This window comes from Mobula birostris, chromosome 23 (assembly GCF_030028105.1).
Source record: "Mobula birostris isolate sMobBir1 chromosome 23, sMobBir1.hap1, whole genome shotgun sequence".
Classification (NCBI taxonomy): Eukaryota; Metazoa; Chordata; class Chondrichthyes; order Myliobatiformes; family Myliobatidae; genus Mobula; species Mobula birostris.
Window position 1 is genome coordinate 42,030,535 of NC_092392.1, and position 20,916 is coordinate 42,051,450.

Here is a 20,916-nt window from a genome sequence, read left to right on the forward strand (position 1 = left end):
GCGGTGATGAGGCAGTGCAGATGAGTGAGAGAGATCAGCTGATTGAGTGGTGGTGCCACAATAACCTTACAGTTAAAGTAAGACCAAGGAATTGATCGTGGACTTCAGGAAATGGAAGTCAAGGGAACACATCCAGGAATCAGCAATGGAAAGATTGAGCAGTTTCCAGTTCCAGGGCATCAACATCACTGAAGATCTATCCTGGGCACAACATATTGATGTAATTACAAAGAAGACACAAGAACAGCTATACTTCATTAGGAGTTTGAGGAGACCTGCACAGGTACGTCAACAAAGACTCTCGCAAATTTGTACAGGGCATTCTAACTGGTTGCACCACCATCTGTTATGCCACTGAATAGGATCAGAAAAATCTACAGAAAGTTGTAAACTCAGCCAGCTCCATCATGGGCACTAGCATTCCCCAACATCGAGGACATCTTCAAAAGGCAATAACTCAACAAGGTAGCGTTCATCATTAAGGATCCCCATCACACAGGACATATCCGCTTCTCACTGCTATCATCAGGGAGGTGCAGGAGGGGCCAGCTGGTGGCGCAACGACATCAGCGTCGGACCCGGGAGTGGAGGTTCCCGGGTTTGAAACCAGTCGGGTCCACTCCCGAGTACGCTTTCTATCCATGCCAGGTTGAGTGTCGAGATCACAACTCGACCTCCAAATAAAAAAGGGAAAAATACTGCAAAAATGTCTGTGTGAGGAGTGGCGCACCACATAGTCTGTCTCTCGCTCCACGCCTTGTAAAAGTCATGAAAAAAAAGACATCATCAAGGATGCACACGCACGCATTCACACAGACACGCATGCACACAAGCACATGCAAAAAAAAAGAGGTGCAGGAGCCTGAAGACACACACACTCAATACTTTAGGAATAGCTTCTTCCCCATCAACAGATTTCTGAATGGACAATTAATCCATGTACACTAGCTCACTATCTCTTTCTTTTTTGCTCTACTTTAATTTTAATATATTTCTTAATGTAATTTTTTTATTACGTATTGCAGCCACAAAACAACATTTCATGACCTATGCATTCCAATGATTTTAAACATGATTCTGATTAATTTTGAGCCAACACAAGGAATTACGGATAGCAAGGAAGGCTGTCAAAGCAGAATATGGATCAGTTGGAAATATGGACAGAGAGATAGCAGATGGAATTTAATCTGGATGAGCGTGAGATGATACATTTTGGGAAATTAATTGCAAGAAGAAAACATACCTGCAGATTCTGACTGTCTACCCTGTCTATGCCTCTCATAACTTAACAGACCTCTATCAGGTCTCCCCTCAGCCTCTGACGTTCTAGACAAAACAACCCAAGTTTGTCCAACTTTTCTTTATACTACAGCTCATAACTTCTAATCCTTCTATGAGCAGCATCCTTGTAAACCTCTTCTGCACCATCCCCATGTTTTTCCAATAATAAGGTGACTAAAACAGCACGTAAATATCCGTGCAGTCTGACTACTTTTACATAGCTGCAGCATGACTTCCATACTATTATATTCAACACCCCTACCAATGAAGGCAAGCATGCCACATACATTCTTTAACACCTGATCCGCTTGTACAGTCACTTACCTGGACTCCAAGATCCCTCTGTACCTCAATGGTACTAAGGAGGCTACAATTAGCTGCATAATTTCTCCCTTCATTTGACCTCCCAAAATGCAACATCTCATACTTATGTATTTAATGAGATACACTGCAGAACAGCCCTCCCCACCCCACCTCCAATTAAATCCTAGCCTAATCACGGGGACAATTTACAATGACTAATTAACCTACCATCTTTGGACTGTGGGAGGAAACCAGAGAACCCAGAGGAAGCCCACACAACCACAGGGAGAATATACAAACTCCTTACAGACAGCAGTGGGAATGGAACCTAGGACCCCAGTACTGTTGTGCTAAGCACTACACTACTTGTCCAGATTAAACTCCATCTGACACTTCTCTGTAATCAATCTATATCCTGTTATATTTTTGATAGCCCTTTACACTGTCCACAACTCCACCAATCCTAGTGTCATCTGCAAATTTACTAATCCACCCATCCACGTTTTAATCCAAAATATTTGATATATATCGTAAACAGAGGCCCCTGCACCAATTCTCCAGAACACCACTAGTCATGGACCTTCAGCCAGAATAATTTTGCATCCCTACTCTATCTTTTAGGTGCAAGCTAGTTCTGAATATTAATTTGCAATTTATACTGAATTCCATACAATATTTAACTTCTGAAGTCAAACTATTATGAAGTACATGTAGATACCATCCGCTGCCTTACCCTATCAAGCTCCCTTGTCACAACCTCAAAAAGAAACAATCAAGTTTATAAGGCTTGACCTGTCTGCACAAAGGTATGTTGACTGCCCCTGAGCATAAGCAGGCTGTGCCTTTTCAAATCTGCATAAATACTATCTCTCCGCATCTTCTCCAGTAGCTTCCTTGCCCCTGAGGCAACGCCCTCTGGCTTCTAACTGGATTATCCTGATTTCCTTTCTTGAAGAAAGACGCAGCCTCTGTTACTCATCAGTCCTCTGGGACCTCACCTAATACTAGAAGATATAATGATTTTTTTCAAAGCCCCAGCAACCTCCTCACTTGCTTTTTTTCAATATTCTGTGACAAGTGCCACCAGGCCCTGGGAAATTATCCACCTTAAAGGTTTTAGGAAGACCCAGTACTACTTCCTCCTTAATCTTAAAATGACCCAGCACACCAGCATGCCCCTCTCCGTTTCACTGTCCTTCATTTATTTCCCCCCTTGATAAATACCAACGCTAAGTACTTATTTAGTACTTTAGCCACTTGCTCTGTTTCTCAGCAAGATTTCCCTCCTTTATCCTAGAGTGAACCTACCCTCTCCTGAGTTACCATCTTTAAGTATAAAAAGCCTTGGGACTCTCTTTGACCTAAGGGCTCTAAACTGCCTGATTAAGCACTTTCCTGCTGCGGTTATAAGGGCCCAACCTGAATTTAGCTTCCTAAAACTTGTATCTTATGAGGAATGCTGGTCTAAAGGAGCCAAATGTCGGAATCAAAATTGCCGGACGAGATATTAACAACCTCAGATATGCAGATGATACTACTTTAATGGCTGAAAGTGAGGAGGATCTGAGGAAACTTCTGATCAAAGTGAAAGAAGAAAGTGCAAAAGCTAGCTTGTTGCTCCATATTAAGAAAACCAAGATTATGTCGATCAGCCCTATTAATTCCGTAGTAATAGTCATACTTTATTGATCCCAGGGGAAATTGGTTTTCGTTACAGTTGCACCATAAATCATTAAATAGTAATAAAACCACAAATAATTAAATAGTATTATGTAAATTATACCAGGAAATAAGTCCAGGACCATCATATTGGCTCAGGGTGTCTGACCCTCCAAGGGAGGAGTTGTAAAGTTTGATGGCCACAGGCAGAAATGACTTCCTATGATGCTCTGTGTTGCATCTCGGTGGAATGAGTCTCTGGGGGGGGGGGGGGGAGGAGGGGGGGTGATTATGAGACAAAAACTCATATTTTGGCCACATCAAGACAGGATTCCTTGGAGAAGACTCTCATGTTACGAAAAAGAGAAGGTAAAAGAAGGAGAGGACGACAGGCTATGATGGATAGATAATATTACTCAGACAATGTGTATGACCTTGGAGGATCTTAGAGAGGCAGCTTCCAACAAGGCTTGGTGTGCAGGAGTCCACAAGTTCACGAAGAGTTGGACTCCACTAAACAACAAAACCTTGTACATGTTTTCCTTTCCTTTCAGACTAAATTTAGAACCATTTGGGTCATCCAAGGTCCCCTTACTATCCTTATCCTTACTTCCCACCATAACACGCTAAACATTGTCCACATCAGGCAGAGACTTGTCCAACCACAACAGCTCCCAGTTAACACCTGACTTATCCTGTCTTAATTTGACCTCCTACAATTTAGTACCCTCCCACAAGATCCAATTCAATCCTTACCCATAACTACCTGACATCATGAGTTGTGGTCACTGTACCCAGAATGTTCACCCACTGTCACATTGTGTGTAATTCCAGTAGCTACACTCTATAGCAGACGTTCCCAACCTTTTTTTATACCATGAACCAACCATTAATTGAGTGGTCCATGGACGCCAGGTTGGGAACTCCTGCTCCATAGGAAGGAAATGGAGACTTTTTGGAAAATGTACACAACAGGTTCCACAGGATGTTACATGAATTGCAGTGTATTAGTTCTGTGGAGCGGCTGCACAAATTTGTTCTCTTTGAAGCAATGGAGGTCAAGAGTCATCCTGATATAGGTATACAAGGTTATTAGAAGCAATGGTAGGGCAATTATTGTCTTTTTCTCCAGACTAATAATGTCAAATATGAGAGGATAGAGGCTTATGGTGAGAGTGGAAGTTTTAAAAAAAAGATTTGCAAAGCAGTTGATGTTTTATGGAGCCATAGCACCTGGAATATGCTGCCAGCGAAAGTGGTAGCGGCAGATGAAAAGCAGCACTTGGGGGGCACACACAAACGGACAGGGTAGGGAAGGATATGGACCTTGTCAGGCAGACGGGATTAGTTAAGATTGGCAACAGTTTAGCAGAGTTCTGGTAGGCCGAAGACGCTGTTCTACATCTTATGATGTACTTCAAAAAGATGGGGGAAATGACAGAATAATAGACACATCACTCTAACGAGGAATCTGTGCTCAAATTCACCATTCTAGAACGATCTAGGCTATTATAAACTGACCCATACCCCAGGCTATTTGGACAAACGATATCTGGAGTACTGCCTTCAACAGACCAATGATAGGAAACGGATACAGAGGCAATGTAACTGTAGGTCTTTCTGCTCTCCAAGCTGCATGTGCCAGTCAACAATATTCTGGGCATGTTCTGGACTTCTAATTAAAGAATTTGTCACCTTGCAACCTTCCGCTCTTCCAACTCTAGGACAAAACCATACACTCCTTCACTCGCTGGTAACATTTCCAGAACATTGTAGGTTCAAGCACAACTCCGTGCATTTAACAAGCGCTCTCCTCTGCAACACCAAAGGAGTTTTGCATCATCGAGTGCAGTTTGACTGAGATACTATAACCGAGACCACAGTCGTTCTTACAAATAAGACTTTTAAATATCTCCATGGCGTTAAAAGCTCAGCCGACATCACTAAAGGGATTGTCTGGTCAATATTTCAGTGTTATTTGAAAATGACCACAGAGACTACACTTAAAAGAACAGCAGCTTTGTACAAATGTAAGTTACTTCCGTTACCCTGGACGAACTGGAAGTTCCGGGCAACCAGCAGAACCTCAGGCCATCGGGGTCCGGGCCCTGACAAGCCGGGCTGAATCACTAGACTGGTTCCTGGAAAACTTACCCTAGATGGGAGTGACTACCGTCTGTTTTTAGCCCCCCTACCGGGCAGGCCGAATACCCTAGACGCACACCGCCGCGGCCGCTGCAAGTTCCGGGTGCGTCTGTCCGTACGTGGACGCATAATAAGCCTGGGCCGAGAAAGGCCGAGCAAAGCGCGCAACACGGTCGATCTGAGGAGCGGGCACGCCCCCGGCCAGGGTGCAGCCGGAGCGACAAGCCAGCCATCGGCGGGAGGAATTCAGTGAGTCGAGCGACATCTGTTGGCGGCGGGAGGGAATGGTCGACGTTTCGCGCCGGAACTCAGCACCAGGTGCGTGATTTGCGTGCGCGCGATGGAGACAAGTGGGACGGCGTGCGCGCTCCCGACAGCTGCCAGTGAGGTGGAATCGGGACAGTTGGTGTTGCCAGATGAAAGATCTCGATCCGAAACCATTTCCTTGTACTGGTGCTCCCTGATCTGCTGAGTTCCTCCGGCAGTTTTCGTTTTGTTGCTGCTGCGGAACAGCGCCGCTTCTCACCTGTCCACACCCTATTACATTTCACCTTATATCTAAAATGTAGGCGGCTCCACTTGGCCTGAGGCCGTAATGCAGTTCGTGAAAGATACCACTATCTGCATCGTCAAGGAAACATTGAACTCACACACAAATGCGCCATTTCTGTGTGACCATGTAGGTTTCCTTCCAGTTATTGTCGTACATTACAATTGGTTATTGTAATTTAGTCCCACTGAAGTTGGGTGGAAGGAGATTGAGGGGGTGACAATGACAGAATAGGATACAGGGAAATGAGTGGGAAGATGCATTTGCTCTGAGAGCTAGCAGAATTGATGGGCTGAATGGCCCATTTTTAAAAACAGAAAATGCTAGAAACACTTGGCAAGACAGCAGGCAGTTGTGAAAGCAGAAACACAGTTAACATTTCAAGTCAGTTGTTTTGACTTTTCATAAAGAGGCTAGCAATATATAAATACAATAAAAAACTGAAACTGTGAAACAAAAACAAAATGCCCAAAATATGCAACACCTCAGGCAGCATCTAGAGAGATAAAAAGTGATGAATGTTCCAAATCAATGGCTTTTCATCAAACCTATTGATGTTTAGTATATTACAAGCACACTTCTTTGCCATTTGTACTGAAGCTGTGGAAAAGCTGCACTGAGGCTTCTAATAAGTGGGTTGCATGCCAACTATACAAACATTCCTGGTGTAGTAACACGAAGTAGGAGGCAAACTCCCATACATCACACCCAAATGATGAGAAGTTCTTACATGATGGGCCTCTACTGCACCTTGTAACTCAATTGAAATCTCTGGTGAAATAGAGCTCAACAATCATCCATTTTGTTTTGTTACATAATTGCCTGCTATTTTTATGTGAAAATGGCTATCTTCCATTCAATACGCCAGCACAAGTGGTGCATGCGAGCTCAATTTCAACATTTAAGCAGTTTGGATGGGTACATGGATAGTAGGGGTACAGTGAGCTATAGTCCTGGTATAGCTTGATAGGAGTGGTCAGTTTAAACGGTTTTGGCATGGAAAAGATGGGCCAAATGGCCTGTTTCAGTGCTGTACTTTTCTATGACCATCAAAACATTCTTATCTTTTCACTGCTCATGCTTGCAAGAGCCCTTTGATGCAAACACAAGCCCTTTAACTCCTTACCTCATACCAGTCGAAGCCAGCAGTTGGAACAGTCTGTTTAGTACACAGGTGTGCGCCGGAGGGCAGATGTTTGAGCTTGCAACCAGGTCTTCCTTCGTTATTATGGGATCTCAGTTTACATGATGCACATACACAAAAAGGTCAGTGCACAAACGACGACATCAAATACTGTGAGTGGTGGCATGTTGCATTGAGCAGGATGTATATTGACAACCATCATAGCATTGAAGTTCATATTTTTACTGATATACCGCTGGAATAGGCTCTTCCAGCCCTTCGAGCCACACTGCCCAGCAGTCCCCTGATTTACCAACCCGTAAGCCTTTGCACTGTAGTTGGAAACCAGAGCACCCAGAGGAAACCCACACGGTCATGGGGAGAACATATATGCCCCTTAAAGGCAGCAGCAGGATTTGAATCTGGGTCGCAGGTACTGTAAAGCATTGTACTAACCATTACACCACTGTGACACCCCCAATAAATTTACTTTGAACCCACTCATCTTTAGGAGAGAAGCAGAGCACTCAGGGAAACATGCAAGGTCACAGGAGAACGTGCAAACTCCACATGGACAGTGCCGGAGGTCAGGATTGAACCTGGGTCTCTGGACCTCTACCTGCTGCACCATTCCTGAAGCAGGTTACTCAAGCATCTAATGTGGCTGAGAAGGAAATATTAGCCATGCTTGCTTTCATTGGCCAAGGTACTGAGTGTAAGAGGTAGGGTGTCACATTGCAGATACACAAAACATTGTCAGACTGCACTTTAAGTGTTGTGTACAGTGCTGTTCACGGCACTGGAAGATTATGGTAGCATTCAAAAGAGTGCAGAAGGGATTCACCAGGATGTTGCCTGAATGTAGAGATTCACTTTTCAGGAGAATTTAGATAAACTGGGTTTATTTTCACTGTTATGTAGAAGGCTGAGGAACAATCCAAAATTAAGAGCAATGTAGACAGCGTCCTTTTCCTAGAGTGGGGCAATCTAAACCTAGAGGGCATGTTTAAGTTGAGAGGGAAGAAATTTAAAGGTGATCAGAGAGCTAAATTTTTCCAATGATTTCACATTCCAGCTGAGTGTTCTAAGGTCTGGTAGAATGGGGTCACACTGAAAATTAAGAAAGCAAAATAGCAACAGTGATCAGAATTATGAAGTAAAGACTACAATAAAAAGTATCATGAATTAGCAAAAGAACTCAGTCCACTTAAAAGGGTAGAGCTTACTATAAATAGTGCCTACAGAAAAATTCTAAGGAGATGATATAATTTGACGAGGCTATTCAATGGAGTGAAGGTTCCAGAAGTCACATAACACAATAAGGAAATGAATTCCTCATGATCAGGATGGTTTAGTGACCACTAAGCAAGGACAAAGTAGTAAGCACTACAAAACAACAGATCATTTCTTGCAACACACATCAAAGTTGCTGGTGAACGCAGCAGGCCAGGCAGCATCTCTAGGAAGAGGTTCAGTCGACGTTTCGGGCCGAGACCCTTTGTCATTTCTTGTATGTTTTAAAACTCTTTCATTCATTGCTATTTTCATGAGATACTTAAAGTGTAAAACTTAATGCAACAACAGCAGTGCTAATTCATTGCCAGATAAACAAAAGAGTAGTTGACATGCCAAAAACTCAAATTTAATTGGATGTCATCCAAGGTATTTACAGCAATACATTTAGATCTGCATTTTCATCTTAAATTCATTTTTGTGTGACAGACATCTCAACCGTGACACATACAGTATGTGTATACCAGTTATTATTTATTGCATTGATTCATAAAAATAGTTCTCCTCTTGCATACATTCTCTTGGCTGTTTTGGGGATTACGGATAGTGGCAGAAACAGAAGCAGAGGCCACTCTAGAACCTTCCAGAGATAATCACACTTCTGTTAAATTCCACCACTTTAGAAGTCCCTGATACTATACAAAGCTGACGTTAGAAGATTGATAGCTTGACGATATGATGTCACTATGAATTAAGAATTATAATGAAGTCCAGTTGCAGCCTAAAATAACCACGATATTAGAAAATTTTCTAAAACAATTGATACAGAGGAAAAAATAACACCGTGAAAACCATATTTAAAAATAAAACTACTTTAAAAATGAATGTACTTAGAGCTATTTTATACAGGATGGAGAAATAAAATACATATTCATCAATTGGTACAAAGATACATATTGCAGCAGGTTTACAGGCATACCTCGACAAAAAACTAGACAGCTAGAAGTCAGGGTTCCAATAAGAGATAAAATCAAGTTAAATTAAAATACCTTCATTATTTAAAAAACCTGAAAAAGTTTCCTTCTGCATATGAATAAAAAGAAAACACAGAATATACAGTAATATTTCGCTGAACTTATTATCAAATGTTGTAACCATTTTCAATAGCTCCTCCATTGCATTCTTTAGTGAACAATGTTTAAACATTAAGAAATCATTAAGTAGTTACAGAGTAGAATGGGTTGGTGGATGAGGCAAATTTTCTAGAAATCTGCTAAAAAGCAGGATTGAAAGCCACTATTTTCAGATGAGATAGGTTTAGAGGCTGCAATTCTCTGCAGAATACATTTCCGTCTCTCCTGCTGCAACCAGTAAAGCATCTCCACTTTGTCCCGCTTCATTTTCTCTACATATGGCCGTCCCTGTAAGCAGAGGTTGCATCCTTTTAATACAAATTATTGACAAGTGTACTGTCCACAGTAAGCAGTCAGCTACAAAATTGAATAGTTCAAAGTAAATTTACTATCAAAGTACATATGTTACAATATACAACCCTGAGATTTGTTTTCTTGTTGGCATTCTTAATAAATCTAATGAGCATAATGAATCAATGAAACACCACACCCAACAAGGCAGACAAACAGAATACAAACGACAACAAACTGCGCAAATACAAAACACGGGAAATAATAAATAAATAAATACATAAATAAATATTGAAATCATGAGATGCAGAGTCCTTGCAAGTTAGTCAGTAGGTTGAGGGAACATTTCAGTGATGGGGCAAGTGAAGTTGTCCCCTGTGGTTCAAGAGCCCGATAGTTAAGCGGTAAGATGGTTAATGGCTTACTAAAAAGTGAAAAGAATTTCCCTCTTCTATTATATAAACTTAATAAAATGATTTTATTATTAAGAATATTTAATTAGCATTTAAGCCAAAAACAATTTGAGTGTTTTTGTCTTAGAGTCATAAACACAAAATATTACACCAATAACAAAACACACAGAATGCTGGAGGAACTCAGCAGGCCAGGCAGCATCCATGGAAAAAAGTAAACAGTTGACATTTCAGGCTGAGACCCTTCATGAGGTCTGAAAAGAAAGAGAAGTCAGAGCAACAAGTTGAAGAATACCCTATTTAGTAATACCGTGCAACACATTAATTTGTTCTGGTGCTTATGGACCTAGGATCCATACACTGGCCAATACATAGCCCGTGTATTTTAATAAAGGCATTAGCCTGGGCTGTGCACTGCATTGCGAGGAACTCTGTGCTAATCTTCCTATTGCTGTGTATGGCTGTCTCAAGAACCAAGTACAAATTCCTAATCCCCGCCTACAGGGTGCTCCCACAGAAATAAAGTGTGAGGGCTGAGGCTGGGCAGGCCAGGGTGAATGGATACAGAAGTTTAACGCTGAGGGCTGCACCTAGCCCATATAGCAATTGTGAGCCACGGCTGAGGACTGGCAGTACCTGGACAGATCACACATATCCTACAGTTCTTGCAGGAGGTGACGAAAGATGCCATCCTCTCAGCACTTCCTGGTCCATACCCTTCCACCTGGTAACATATTCAATGGTGACCGCTTGCCATTGGACCATTAAACAAAAATTCCAGGTTGGAGAAAGCTGAAATAAAGAGAGTCAGTGGCTTCCAACATGGAGTATATGGATACAGTAATGTCCTTCAGACAATGTCACAGCCAGGGTGCAGTCTTGTGTCCCCACATCCCAGAAATGAATGGCTGCATCACTTACCCCAGTAACCCTCCCACCTCACCCCCCCAAAGTACCAACTCTCATGGGTGACCTTTCCACATTGAGCCATGAGCGATTGTTGTTGCAGGTGCACCAGCAGAGAGAAGCAGGATTTGTGTCAGTTCCCCAGCACAGCAGCAGGGAGGGGAAAAGTCTGCAACGGGCCCCTAGCAGAGCTGCTCCTGGTAATATGTCTCTTTATATAAAATGCAAGAATTAGTACTAATTCCATTGGCACTCTCTGCTCTGGGAATGACTCCTGAGAGCTAAGCAAGGCCTCAACATATGCAAAACATTAAAAAACATCTAACCACATCATCCAAATTTTGTATTGTAGTTCAGGTGCAAGACAAATTCCCTCAGAAGTACATTTAGAGAGCAAAGAATTGAACACCATCATCTCTACCTTGAAAGTAACTACATCCTCAAAATTATCTTTGATTTTCTTTAGTATTTTGGACAATGGATTTTCAATTTGTGATAAGTCAGAATAAAACTTATCCCTCTTCTTGGACTCTTTTAACCTCATTACTGAAGTACCTGCATAACCTGTGAAACAAAATGCAGAGAAGGCATGATTACCACCATTTTTTTTTCCAGCTAAGTCAAAAAAAAACTTTTACATTTGAGGGAAGAATAAATATCATAAACATCAATCATCTTTCCAAGCACAGTAGGAGGCCATTCACCCAACAGTTCTATCTGTTCACTGTTTGAACAAAATAAAATGTGCCTCCACCATCACCTCTCCCCACCCCTGCTATCCTGCTGGCTTATCCCAGAGCCCTGCATCTTTCCCAGTTGGAATCTTTGTCCAATTAATTACATAAAACCTGCAGCAATCTCTGGAAGGGTTTTCACAGGAATAAAGAATCCTATGAACATCATAAACCTCCTTATTTCCTTGTTCCTTTTCTTACATTCATTACAAAATTAAAAAAGTCTATCCAGATTAACAGATGTTCAATATCATTAATGGGAAAATATTCTTTTCTGAATCACGGATGTTGAAGTAAATGGATCGCTGAGAGAACAACTGACAAAAATTTCATGTTAATTACTGAGACTGAAAATTTTTACCATCTTGTCCTAAGGGCAAATTTGTCCTTGTGGAAACAATGAGATTTTCACTTTCATTGAATACAATAGCAAACTTGTAGGGAAAAAAAACTATCATTGAGGCAGATGAAAGTGGCAAAATATTTATGATGAGAAATTATCATTATTGCACTGATTTTTTATGCCCCTAAATTCAAAGACCTTCAAAATGATGTTTGTAATGCATGGATATGGAATGTATCAGACAAGAAGTCTTGTTTTTAGAGATCCATTTAAGTTCTTCATCCATTATTAACAAAAGAGCACTTTATCTTTTAAAAGCAAAAACAAGAGTAAAAACAAAAAAAGATTCAAACAGCTTGCAATGCCAATCTTATATTTGCAGGCTTAACCTTAAATACCTAAACATAACCTATAGCCACAGAGAAGATATCTCCACTCCCAACATCTTCTAATACCATTTAAAGGGAAGCTCGCCCACCTGCAGGTTAGATAGCCAGTGAATTCTTCTAGCTGTCACTGCAATTTGACAAGTATCTGATCCTCTCCAAACTTATATGAATTAGCAAACGCTTATTACGAATGCTCAAGGACTTCTCTTTGACTTCAAGGCTTCAACATAAAGAAGTTGATGCCTGACATGCTGCAATAGTTGGATTAGGATTCAGCATGCCTGGGAGAATAAGGCTACATAAAGCAGGACAAGTTAATGGAAGAGTGCAGGAAAGGAGGAGAATGGTTTTCAGCAGGGGGCTTTTTCAACTAAACGTGGGGCTAGTTTTCAACTAAATACTTCTACCTGAACTTCAGCAACAACTAAACTGTGAGGTATCTGTGCATCAGCAATTCAGTAAAATCTGTGAAGTCACAACATCTACCTCGCAACTGAGCCTAGGCCACATTAAGTAGCTGTTAAGGACAGTGAATATTTTTCAATCTGTCCTCTTTCAGGCTAAAAGCCAGAATACTTGCAACATCCATTTCTTTGTAAGGGATACCTGGGAGTCAGTAGTAAATAGAGGGATGTTGCAAAACTTCATCAAAACTCTCAACATAAAGGAAGCCACCTGCTTTTCACTCTTGCAATAAAGAGTAAATGGACTTGACAGTTGTTTGAGTTTCCCCTGCTGCAAGGTTCCATTTATTTAGCACACTGTCTACTGTTGCATATCAACTATTCCCTGCAATGATACAGAAAGGCAATAACAACTGGTGTGTGAACATAGGGAACAAATAATACAAGTCAATGTCCTGTATTCTCACCCTAAGGCGGCTGTTATGTCAACTACACTTTAGCATATTTAAAGGTGGCTAATTGGTCTTAAAAGCTATGTTGACAAAAAGGATAATGAGGCCAGTGAGTAACCAATTTCTAAGTCTATGACACACATGAAACAAAAGCCATGATATTACAATAAATGAAATGAAATTACACCAAGTATTGGGACTGCAAGGTGAGCGATGGTTAGCTACAATCCTTGATACCAACAACAGCTTCCTAATTCACCTTTTTCAAAGAAGCGGTTGGGGTTGGATGCAAATTGTTCAAAATGTTCAAGTTTGCTCAAAATACACTCTCGTTCTTGAATCAGTTGGACAGCCTTTTCCCATATATCCAGTGCCTGAGACAAAAGAAGAAACAATTTCTCATTCTCATAGTCTCAGCATCATTCCAGATGATCTAAAAATAGCTTCAGCAATAATCAGGTGATGAAAACACAAATATGAGGTCAAATTTACGAAACAGAAGACATTTTAGATCACCTCCATCCCAAAATAAACTTGAAACTTCTACTATTTCCTACTATAAACTTAATCCCCCATTGTCACTGATTAGAATTTAAATGCCTTATTCCATGTTGTGTCCTTATGTTTAGTAATAATCAGGCATGGTAATAATAACGTGATATCTTGATGGGAGAGGAATAGGGTTTTGGAGATTGAGGGCTGGGAAAAACAAAGGAGATGGAGGAGAATTAGAGAATGAGGATGAGGAAAAGAAAATGTTTAGAAATGAGAATCAGACAATGGGATGGTGGAGCACTGTTAGTGACTGGGGCGTGATGAAATCAAGTTCAAAGTAAATGTATCATCAAAGTAAATATATGTTACCATATACCTTGATAAATAACTTAAGATTCATCTTCTTGCAGGCATGTACAGGGAAAACACAATACTGTAATTTAACACCGAACTTTACATAAACAGAGACCAATAAACATCAACATGCAAAAAGACAAACCGAACAAATAAAAATAATACTGAGAACATGAGCTGTAAAGAATCCTTGAAAGTGAGTCTGTAGATCATAGAATCAGTTTAGTGTAGTGGTGAATGAAGTTAACCATGTCAGTTCAGGAGCCTGATGGTTGTAGGAAAATAACTTTTCCTGAAACTGGTGTGTGGGGCTTAAGACTTCTGTACCTCCTGCCTGATGATAGTAGTGAGAAGAGGGTGTGGCTCGGATGGAGAGATTCTTTGATGATGGGTGCCACTTTCCTATGGCAGCACTCCACGTAAATGTATTCAATGGTGGGGAGTGCTTTGCCTTTGATGGACTGGGCTGTATCCACCACTTTCTAAAGTTTTTTTCAATTCCTGGGTATTGCAGTTTCCATTCAAGACTGTGATGCAACTAATTAGGATACTCAAGCAAGACACATCAAAGTTGCTGGTGAATGCAGCAGGCCAGGCAGCATCTCTAGGAAGAGGTACAGTCGACGTTTCAGGCCGAGACCCTTCGTTAGGATACTCTCCACTGTGAATCTATAAGTTTGTCAAATGTTGTCAATTTTTTGGTGACATGCTGAATCTATGCAAACTTTTAAGAAAGCAGTGGTGCTGTCATGCCTTCTTTGTGACGATACTTACATGCTTATCCCAGTTTGGATCCTCTGATATATTGATGCAAAGGAATTTAAAACAACTGACCCTCTTCCACCTCCATTCCCCTGACGAAGACATGCTCATGGACCTTCGGCTTAATGCCATGAACAATTTTTTGTCGATGGAAAAGAAGTCAGACAGCTTGAGGAAAAGTCAGTCAAAGATTCTGTTGAGGAAGCAATCACTGAAGAGGCATGCTAGAGAGTCAGGCGCAGGTTAAGTAGCATGAAGAGATGAAAGCACAAAAGGCAGATGTGGGGAGAAATGACAAAGGAGAAAGCTACATTAGAGACACGGATTGAATTGTGATCACAAAAGGCAGCGAGATTTAAATTATCAAATGGATTTTCCAGTATGTCAGCAAAACCATAACACAATTATCTTAAAAAGGAACACTTAGTTCTAACCTGTTAGCTTAAATAATACAAACTAAGAAATTTAAGTTGCTCAACAGCAATGTTAGATATTGAGAGCTTGCAACTGAATTAAGATTCAAGGCAGTTATTTTTAAATCACAATATTTAAATGTGGAGAATAGCTCAACATTGTAAAAGACTGAGAGAATAGGGGAATTGTTCAGTTCAATGAGAGGGCAAGTTACATTAGAAAAAATAGAATTACCCGTATTGATCACCATGAAGATGGGATGAATGTTGCTGTGACAACTAAAAGAAGAGCAAAAACAGTGGTTTTCCCTATAGCATTGCACTCGAGAAGAAAGCACAACACTCCAGGGAGACAAGGGGAATGAATTACTCAGTCTTACATAGATCAATTATTCACTTGAGGCAATGAGATTTAAGTAAGGACTTTACATTTTAGATGTAAAATGTGACCAAATAATAGAATAGAGAAAGCGATGATGTTTGTAGAAAAATAAGAAAAAAGAAGTTTACAGCAAACAATCTATAGGTCTTCTTGGGGGCTCAAGACTGGGCCAGCCAGCCCAGCTAAAAATCTCAGGTGATTTCATCCTGCGCAGCACCAAAATTCTGAGATAAAGGTTAATGCCAGAGCCTTTAAGATCTGGACTTTTGTAGAACAGATGGAGCCTTGCAAACAAGTGCAAGTAGCTTTCAGGATACATACCTGAACAAATCCTGCAAGAGAATTACAACATTGTCACTGGGTTTGGATGCCTGTGTGACTCAATTTCCCGGAGAGCGATGTTGGCTGGAGTCAGGGCTTTAAACTTTGACTCTTGGTAGGGTCACCCATTCCAAACAGGTCAAAGGGTAGAGGACAGACTAAGCATGGCCCACTGGTCCTCCAGGTTCAGAGGTTCAACTTGGGGCTAGCAACCCTGACTGCTAAAGCAAAACAGCAATGAGGAATCCTTCTACATCTGGATGTGATGGTATTCCTGAGTCTCCACCCAGGACTTGCATGACTGACAGTGGTGAAAACCGAGAGGAAGCTACTGACGCAATGAAGGAAGGCCTGAACGCTGCCAGGGATGGAACACCCTCATGCTGCCATAAATGCCAGCAGTGTAACAGACAGTATGTAAGTAAGGAGGTACCTTAACAAATGCAAAGGAACCTTGTGGGCAAGAATATTTCAGGATAAAACACAAGTACACAATACACTGATATTTCCTTTAGGAGTTAAGTTATACTTGGCACTGTGTTGTTCTTACAGCATAGAAACAGCATTAAGTTCTGAGCAAAACCAGCAACATATTTTTATCTACATACCTTGGAAACCTGGGCTCTGTGTTTTTGTGAGCTATATTTAATGGCCATATCAAGACGTTCTCTATCGGGGACATGGAGAAGGATCCAAATGCGTTGTAGTCTGTTCTGTAAATGATCTATATCTTCAATATCAGGGCTTTTCCCAAGCTGCATCTGAACCTGTACTTTTTCCTAATTTTGGTGTTGGACAAAGAATAAACAAAAACAAGTGTATGCTGTAGAGATCTATTTTGTACAAATTTAAAACATTATTTTTAAAGAAAGCACATTACATTCTTCAAAGGTGCATAGACCTCACCCCCCCTTTCTAATCTCTCATTTTCCTTTTTTCCCCACTTCTAAGCTGCTAGATTTTCTACAAAAGACTAATGCATGAAGCCATGCATGCAATTTTCAAAAGATTTCTCCCATCCATTTTGTTTTATAAGTCAAGAGTAATGGAAATTTGGCAATAAAACAGATTTGAGACCAAGTTCAGAGTAGCCATCATCTTATTAAATTTCAGAGAAAGTCTGAGAGATCTATTGATTATTCCTGCCCCTATATTCTCATTCATGTTCTCACTTTCTTTATCCCTGACACTGTTAACTGTTTCTCAAAAATCTCCAATTCATTGTGGACTTCAGAAAGAGTAAGATGAGGGTACAGACACCATAGGGATCAGAAGTGGAAAGGGTGAGCAATTTCAAGCTCCTGAGCGTCAACATCTCTGAGGATCTATCCTGGGCCCAACATATTGATGCAGTTGCAGAGAAGGAACAACAGCAGCTATATTTCATTAGGAGGCTGAGGATATTTGATGTGACACCAAAGACATCCTCTAATTTCTACAGATGTACCATGGAGGGCATTCTAACTAGCTGCATCGCTGTCTGGTATTGAGGAGGGGGCACTGCTGAGGTCTAGAATAAGCTGTAGAGAGTTATAAACTCAGTCAGTTCCACCATGGGCCTCCCTAGCATCCAGGACATCTTCAAGGAGTGATGCCTCAAAATGGCAGCATCCATCATTAAGGACCCCTATCACCCAGGACATGCCCTCTTCTCATTGCTACCATCAGGGAGGAGGTACAAGGAGACTGAAGGCACATGCTCAATGATTCAGGAACAGTTTCTTCCTCTCCTCCATCAGACTTCTGAACAGGCACTGAACCCATGAACACTGCTTCACTACTTTCTTCCCCTCTTTTTGCATTACCTATATAACTGAACTTTTTAAATATATTTACTATATTCACTGTTTTTATTATTATGTATTGCAATGTACCACTGCCACATAACGACAAATTTCACAACATATGCCAGTGATATTAAACCTGATTCTGATCACTCTTGGCTAGCCAATAACAAAGATATAGTGTCACCTACTGGGTAGGCAAGGGACTAGAGCTCTTGTGTTTCTCTTCTAGTGAGGAAACATTCACACCAATTTGGCCTGTTTGGTTTGAAAAAGTGAGGGCACAAACTAAGTTACTAACATCAAGATGACAGAAAAGTGATTGGAAATATCTTACAAAGATTTCAGAAAGAATGAATGCAATGGATGACAGGAATCCACTGCAGTACATGGCTTTCACAAAGGAGTCTACTGGAGAAGCAGCAGCAGCTGAGAATGAGTGGGTAATTTGATAAAATAACTGGTTAGAACATAAAGAAAATACATAAAATAATTTTTCAATATAAGATCACCTTAAATAATCCAAAGGATTCTTCTCAGAGACCATTTCTCTTCACTGTTTTATTAAAAACAATTTGATAAGAAAGGCATCCAATGTCACAAGCCATACTAATATAATAGATATTATAAAAATTAAGGAAAAAGCATTAAAGCAATCTAATAAGTTTGTGGTGTGCTGAAAAGGTTATAGACGCAGTTCAGTTTCATGACAAGTGATATGTTTGGGTTGTAAAGTAAAATTCGACTAATATGGCAGAGCAGAGAGGTGTGGTTCAGATTTCTACTCTTAAAAAGTGGGTATGTGGATAAGCTCTTATGAAAGAAGCAAATAGATTACTGAGGATTATTGTAAACCATTTGAAATATAAAAGTCATGGTGTAATGAGAAGTCTGTGTCTAATTGTGGAAAGTCTTGGTTTAAGGAATATGGGTTTGTCATTAAAGGGATGTCATTCAGGCAATAGAATACAGTGCAGACTGAGTTGGATACTACTCAGAATGAAGAAAAGTATGAAAACAAAATTACAACTTTTGTATCATTTTCAATATAACAAAGGTCTATGGGTCTGTTTGAAATTTAAAAGGCAGTGGAAGGAGAACATGAAGTCCGACCTCTTCTAGTAATTGAGCAGTTTAAAATAATGGGAAGAAACTGTAAAGTTTTCGGGTCAAAGAGTAGGAAAAAATAACCTTTGTTTTGCAGACTTATGAGGCTGAAATGGAGTCTAAACGTGAACATTTCTCACAATGTGGTGTTGCATGTAGACAGGGTGGTGAAGGCATCCTTTGGCACTCTTGTCTTCAGCAGTCAGGTCATTGTGTATAGTTGGGACATTATGTTGCAATTGTACAAGATATTAGTGAGGCTGCATATAGAATATTGTATACAGTCTGGTTTACCTTCTTATAGGAATGACATCATTTAACTTTAAAGAGTGCAAATTAGATTTATGAGAATCCTGTCAAGACTCAAGAGCCTGCATTATAGGGAGAGTTTGGGCAGTCTCAGACTTTATTCCTTGGTGCATAGGAGACTGAGGGTTCACCCCTTTAGTGGTGCATAAGTCATGCGAGACGTACTGGAGATGGGGTGAATACCCAGGGAAAGGGAATCAAAAACCAGAAGGCGCAGGTTTAAAGAAAGAGGAGAAAGATTTAAAAGAGACTGAGGAACAACTTCCTCATGTAGAGTGTGATGTAATGGGACAAGTGCTAGAGGATGTAGATCAGGCAGATATAATAACATTTAAATGACATTTGGACAGCTACATGGATAGGAAACATTTAGAAGGAAATGAGACAAACGTGGGCAAATTGGAAAGGCTTAGATGGGCACCTTTGTTGAGATGGATAAGTTGGGCAATGTGGTCCAACTCCATGCTGCATTACTCAACAATTCTAAAATATTATTTCCTTACCTGTTTGCCGGTAATCTTACCTTAGCAGCTGAAAGAGAAAACGAAAAGCACAACATGATTAAAATAGTGGAATTCCAACTAACAAAATAACCACTACATTACTAAAGTTTATACTAAGGCAGTATCAAACAGAAGTATTTGAATTTATATCAGAATATCCATGGGCTGTAGTTTGGGTATATCCTCCAGAAATAAGATGTTAACCATATAAACAGACTCAAAGGATTGAATTTAATAGACAACACGTTACAAATACAAAAATCGGAGCAGGCAATTCTGCACACCAGAGAAAAGAAGATCCAAGTCAATCATTCATCTGCTAATAACCTTCTTATGTCAGGATTGAGTATTTTAACATCCTATTGCAAACCTTTACTAACCACCAGCTAAAGCCTCACAGCCACATCTCACAAATTGTATGCAGTCAGCTTTTCAATGTCACACAACCACATTACAAGGCATCCACTTACATGTGTAATTAATAATGCAGAAGACAGCACATAATCAGCGCATCCATCAACACAGTGAAATGAAAGTGAAGTTACATTGTCTCATCACCTGAAGGACATACTGTTTGCCAGTACTGAAGTCACAGGCACACAGTCCATGACCAGTGTCAACAGAATCATTAAGAATGGTGGTAGCCACATTTTTAATTGTCCCTCTCTTTCACTTTCCTCACATCTCAAGAAATCTTATATTTTAGAAGTGGTGTAAACGTGATTTTTTTTTCTTGCACACCCACACACCTCCTCTTTCAGGTACCCAGCAATTGGATAGAGAGAAGTGACTAAGCAGTAAGAGAGGAATTTTGAAGGCATTCTGTCACTCAAGTCTGACACTTTCATCCACTGGCACAATAACTCTAGGTTAGCTTAGAGATAGAACTGGCATATAATTGAGTGGCTGAACACAAGAAGTTTGCAGCTTTGGCAGCAGGAAAGGATAGCCAGTGTCATCTCTCCACAGGGTGAGGGCTCAGATCAGCATTTCACAGGACATCCAAGAGAAGAACTTTAATGTTATTCACAATGAAATCCTTTGTGGTTTAATAGGTCTATCAGGAGGCATATACATAGCAATGTTAAGGAGTATGAGCAAATCAACTCCAAGCGTCTGAATGCCTT

The 20,916-nt window shown here is 40.5% G+C and overlaps 2 protein-coding genes across 5 annotated transcripts in view; both read right to left on the bottom strand.

Moving 5' to 3' along the window:
* Positions 1-5,630, bottom strand: part of apaf1 (apoptotic peptidase activating factor 1) — a 230,212-nt gene extending 224,582 nt beyond the window's left edge. For 2 of the 4 annotated variants that reach the window (XM_072241593.1, XM_072241592.1), the window contains exon 1: positions 5,398-5,617. The gene's annotated coding sequence lies outside the window, so the exon portion shown is untranslated. Of the gene's footprint in view, positions 1-5,397 lie in introns of all 4 variants that reach the window. The other 2 variants (XM_072241594.1, XM_072241595.1) reach the window with 2 other exon arrangements.
* A 3,123-nt stretch (positions 5,631-8,753) lies between these two features.
* LOC140186840 (coiled-coil domain-containing protein 87-like) lies at positions 8,754-16,861 on the bottom strand. Its single transcript, XM_072241482.1, has 4 exons — positions 16,695-16,861; positions 13,619-13,733; positions 11,459-11,601; positions 8,754-9,715 (listed from the first exon to the last, which is right to left on the bottom strand). The coding sequence occupies exons 1-4, from the start codon at positions 16,845-16,847 to the stop codon at positions 9,557-9,559; spliced, it is 570 nt and encodes a 189-aa protein (XP_072097583.1). The 5' UTR covers positions 16,848-16,861; the 3' UTR covers positions 8,754-9,556.
* Between the last annotated feature and the right edge of the window lie 4,055 nt (positions 16,862-20,916).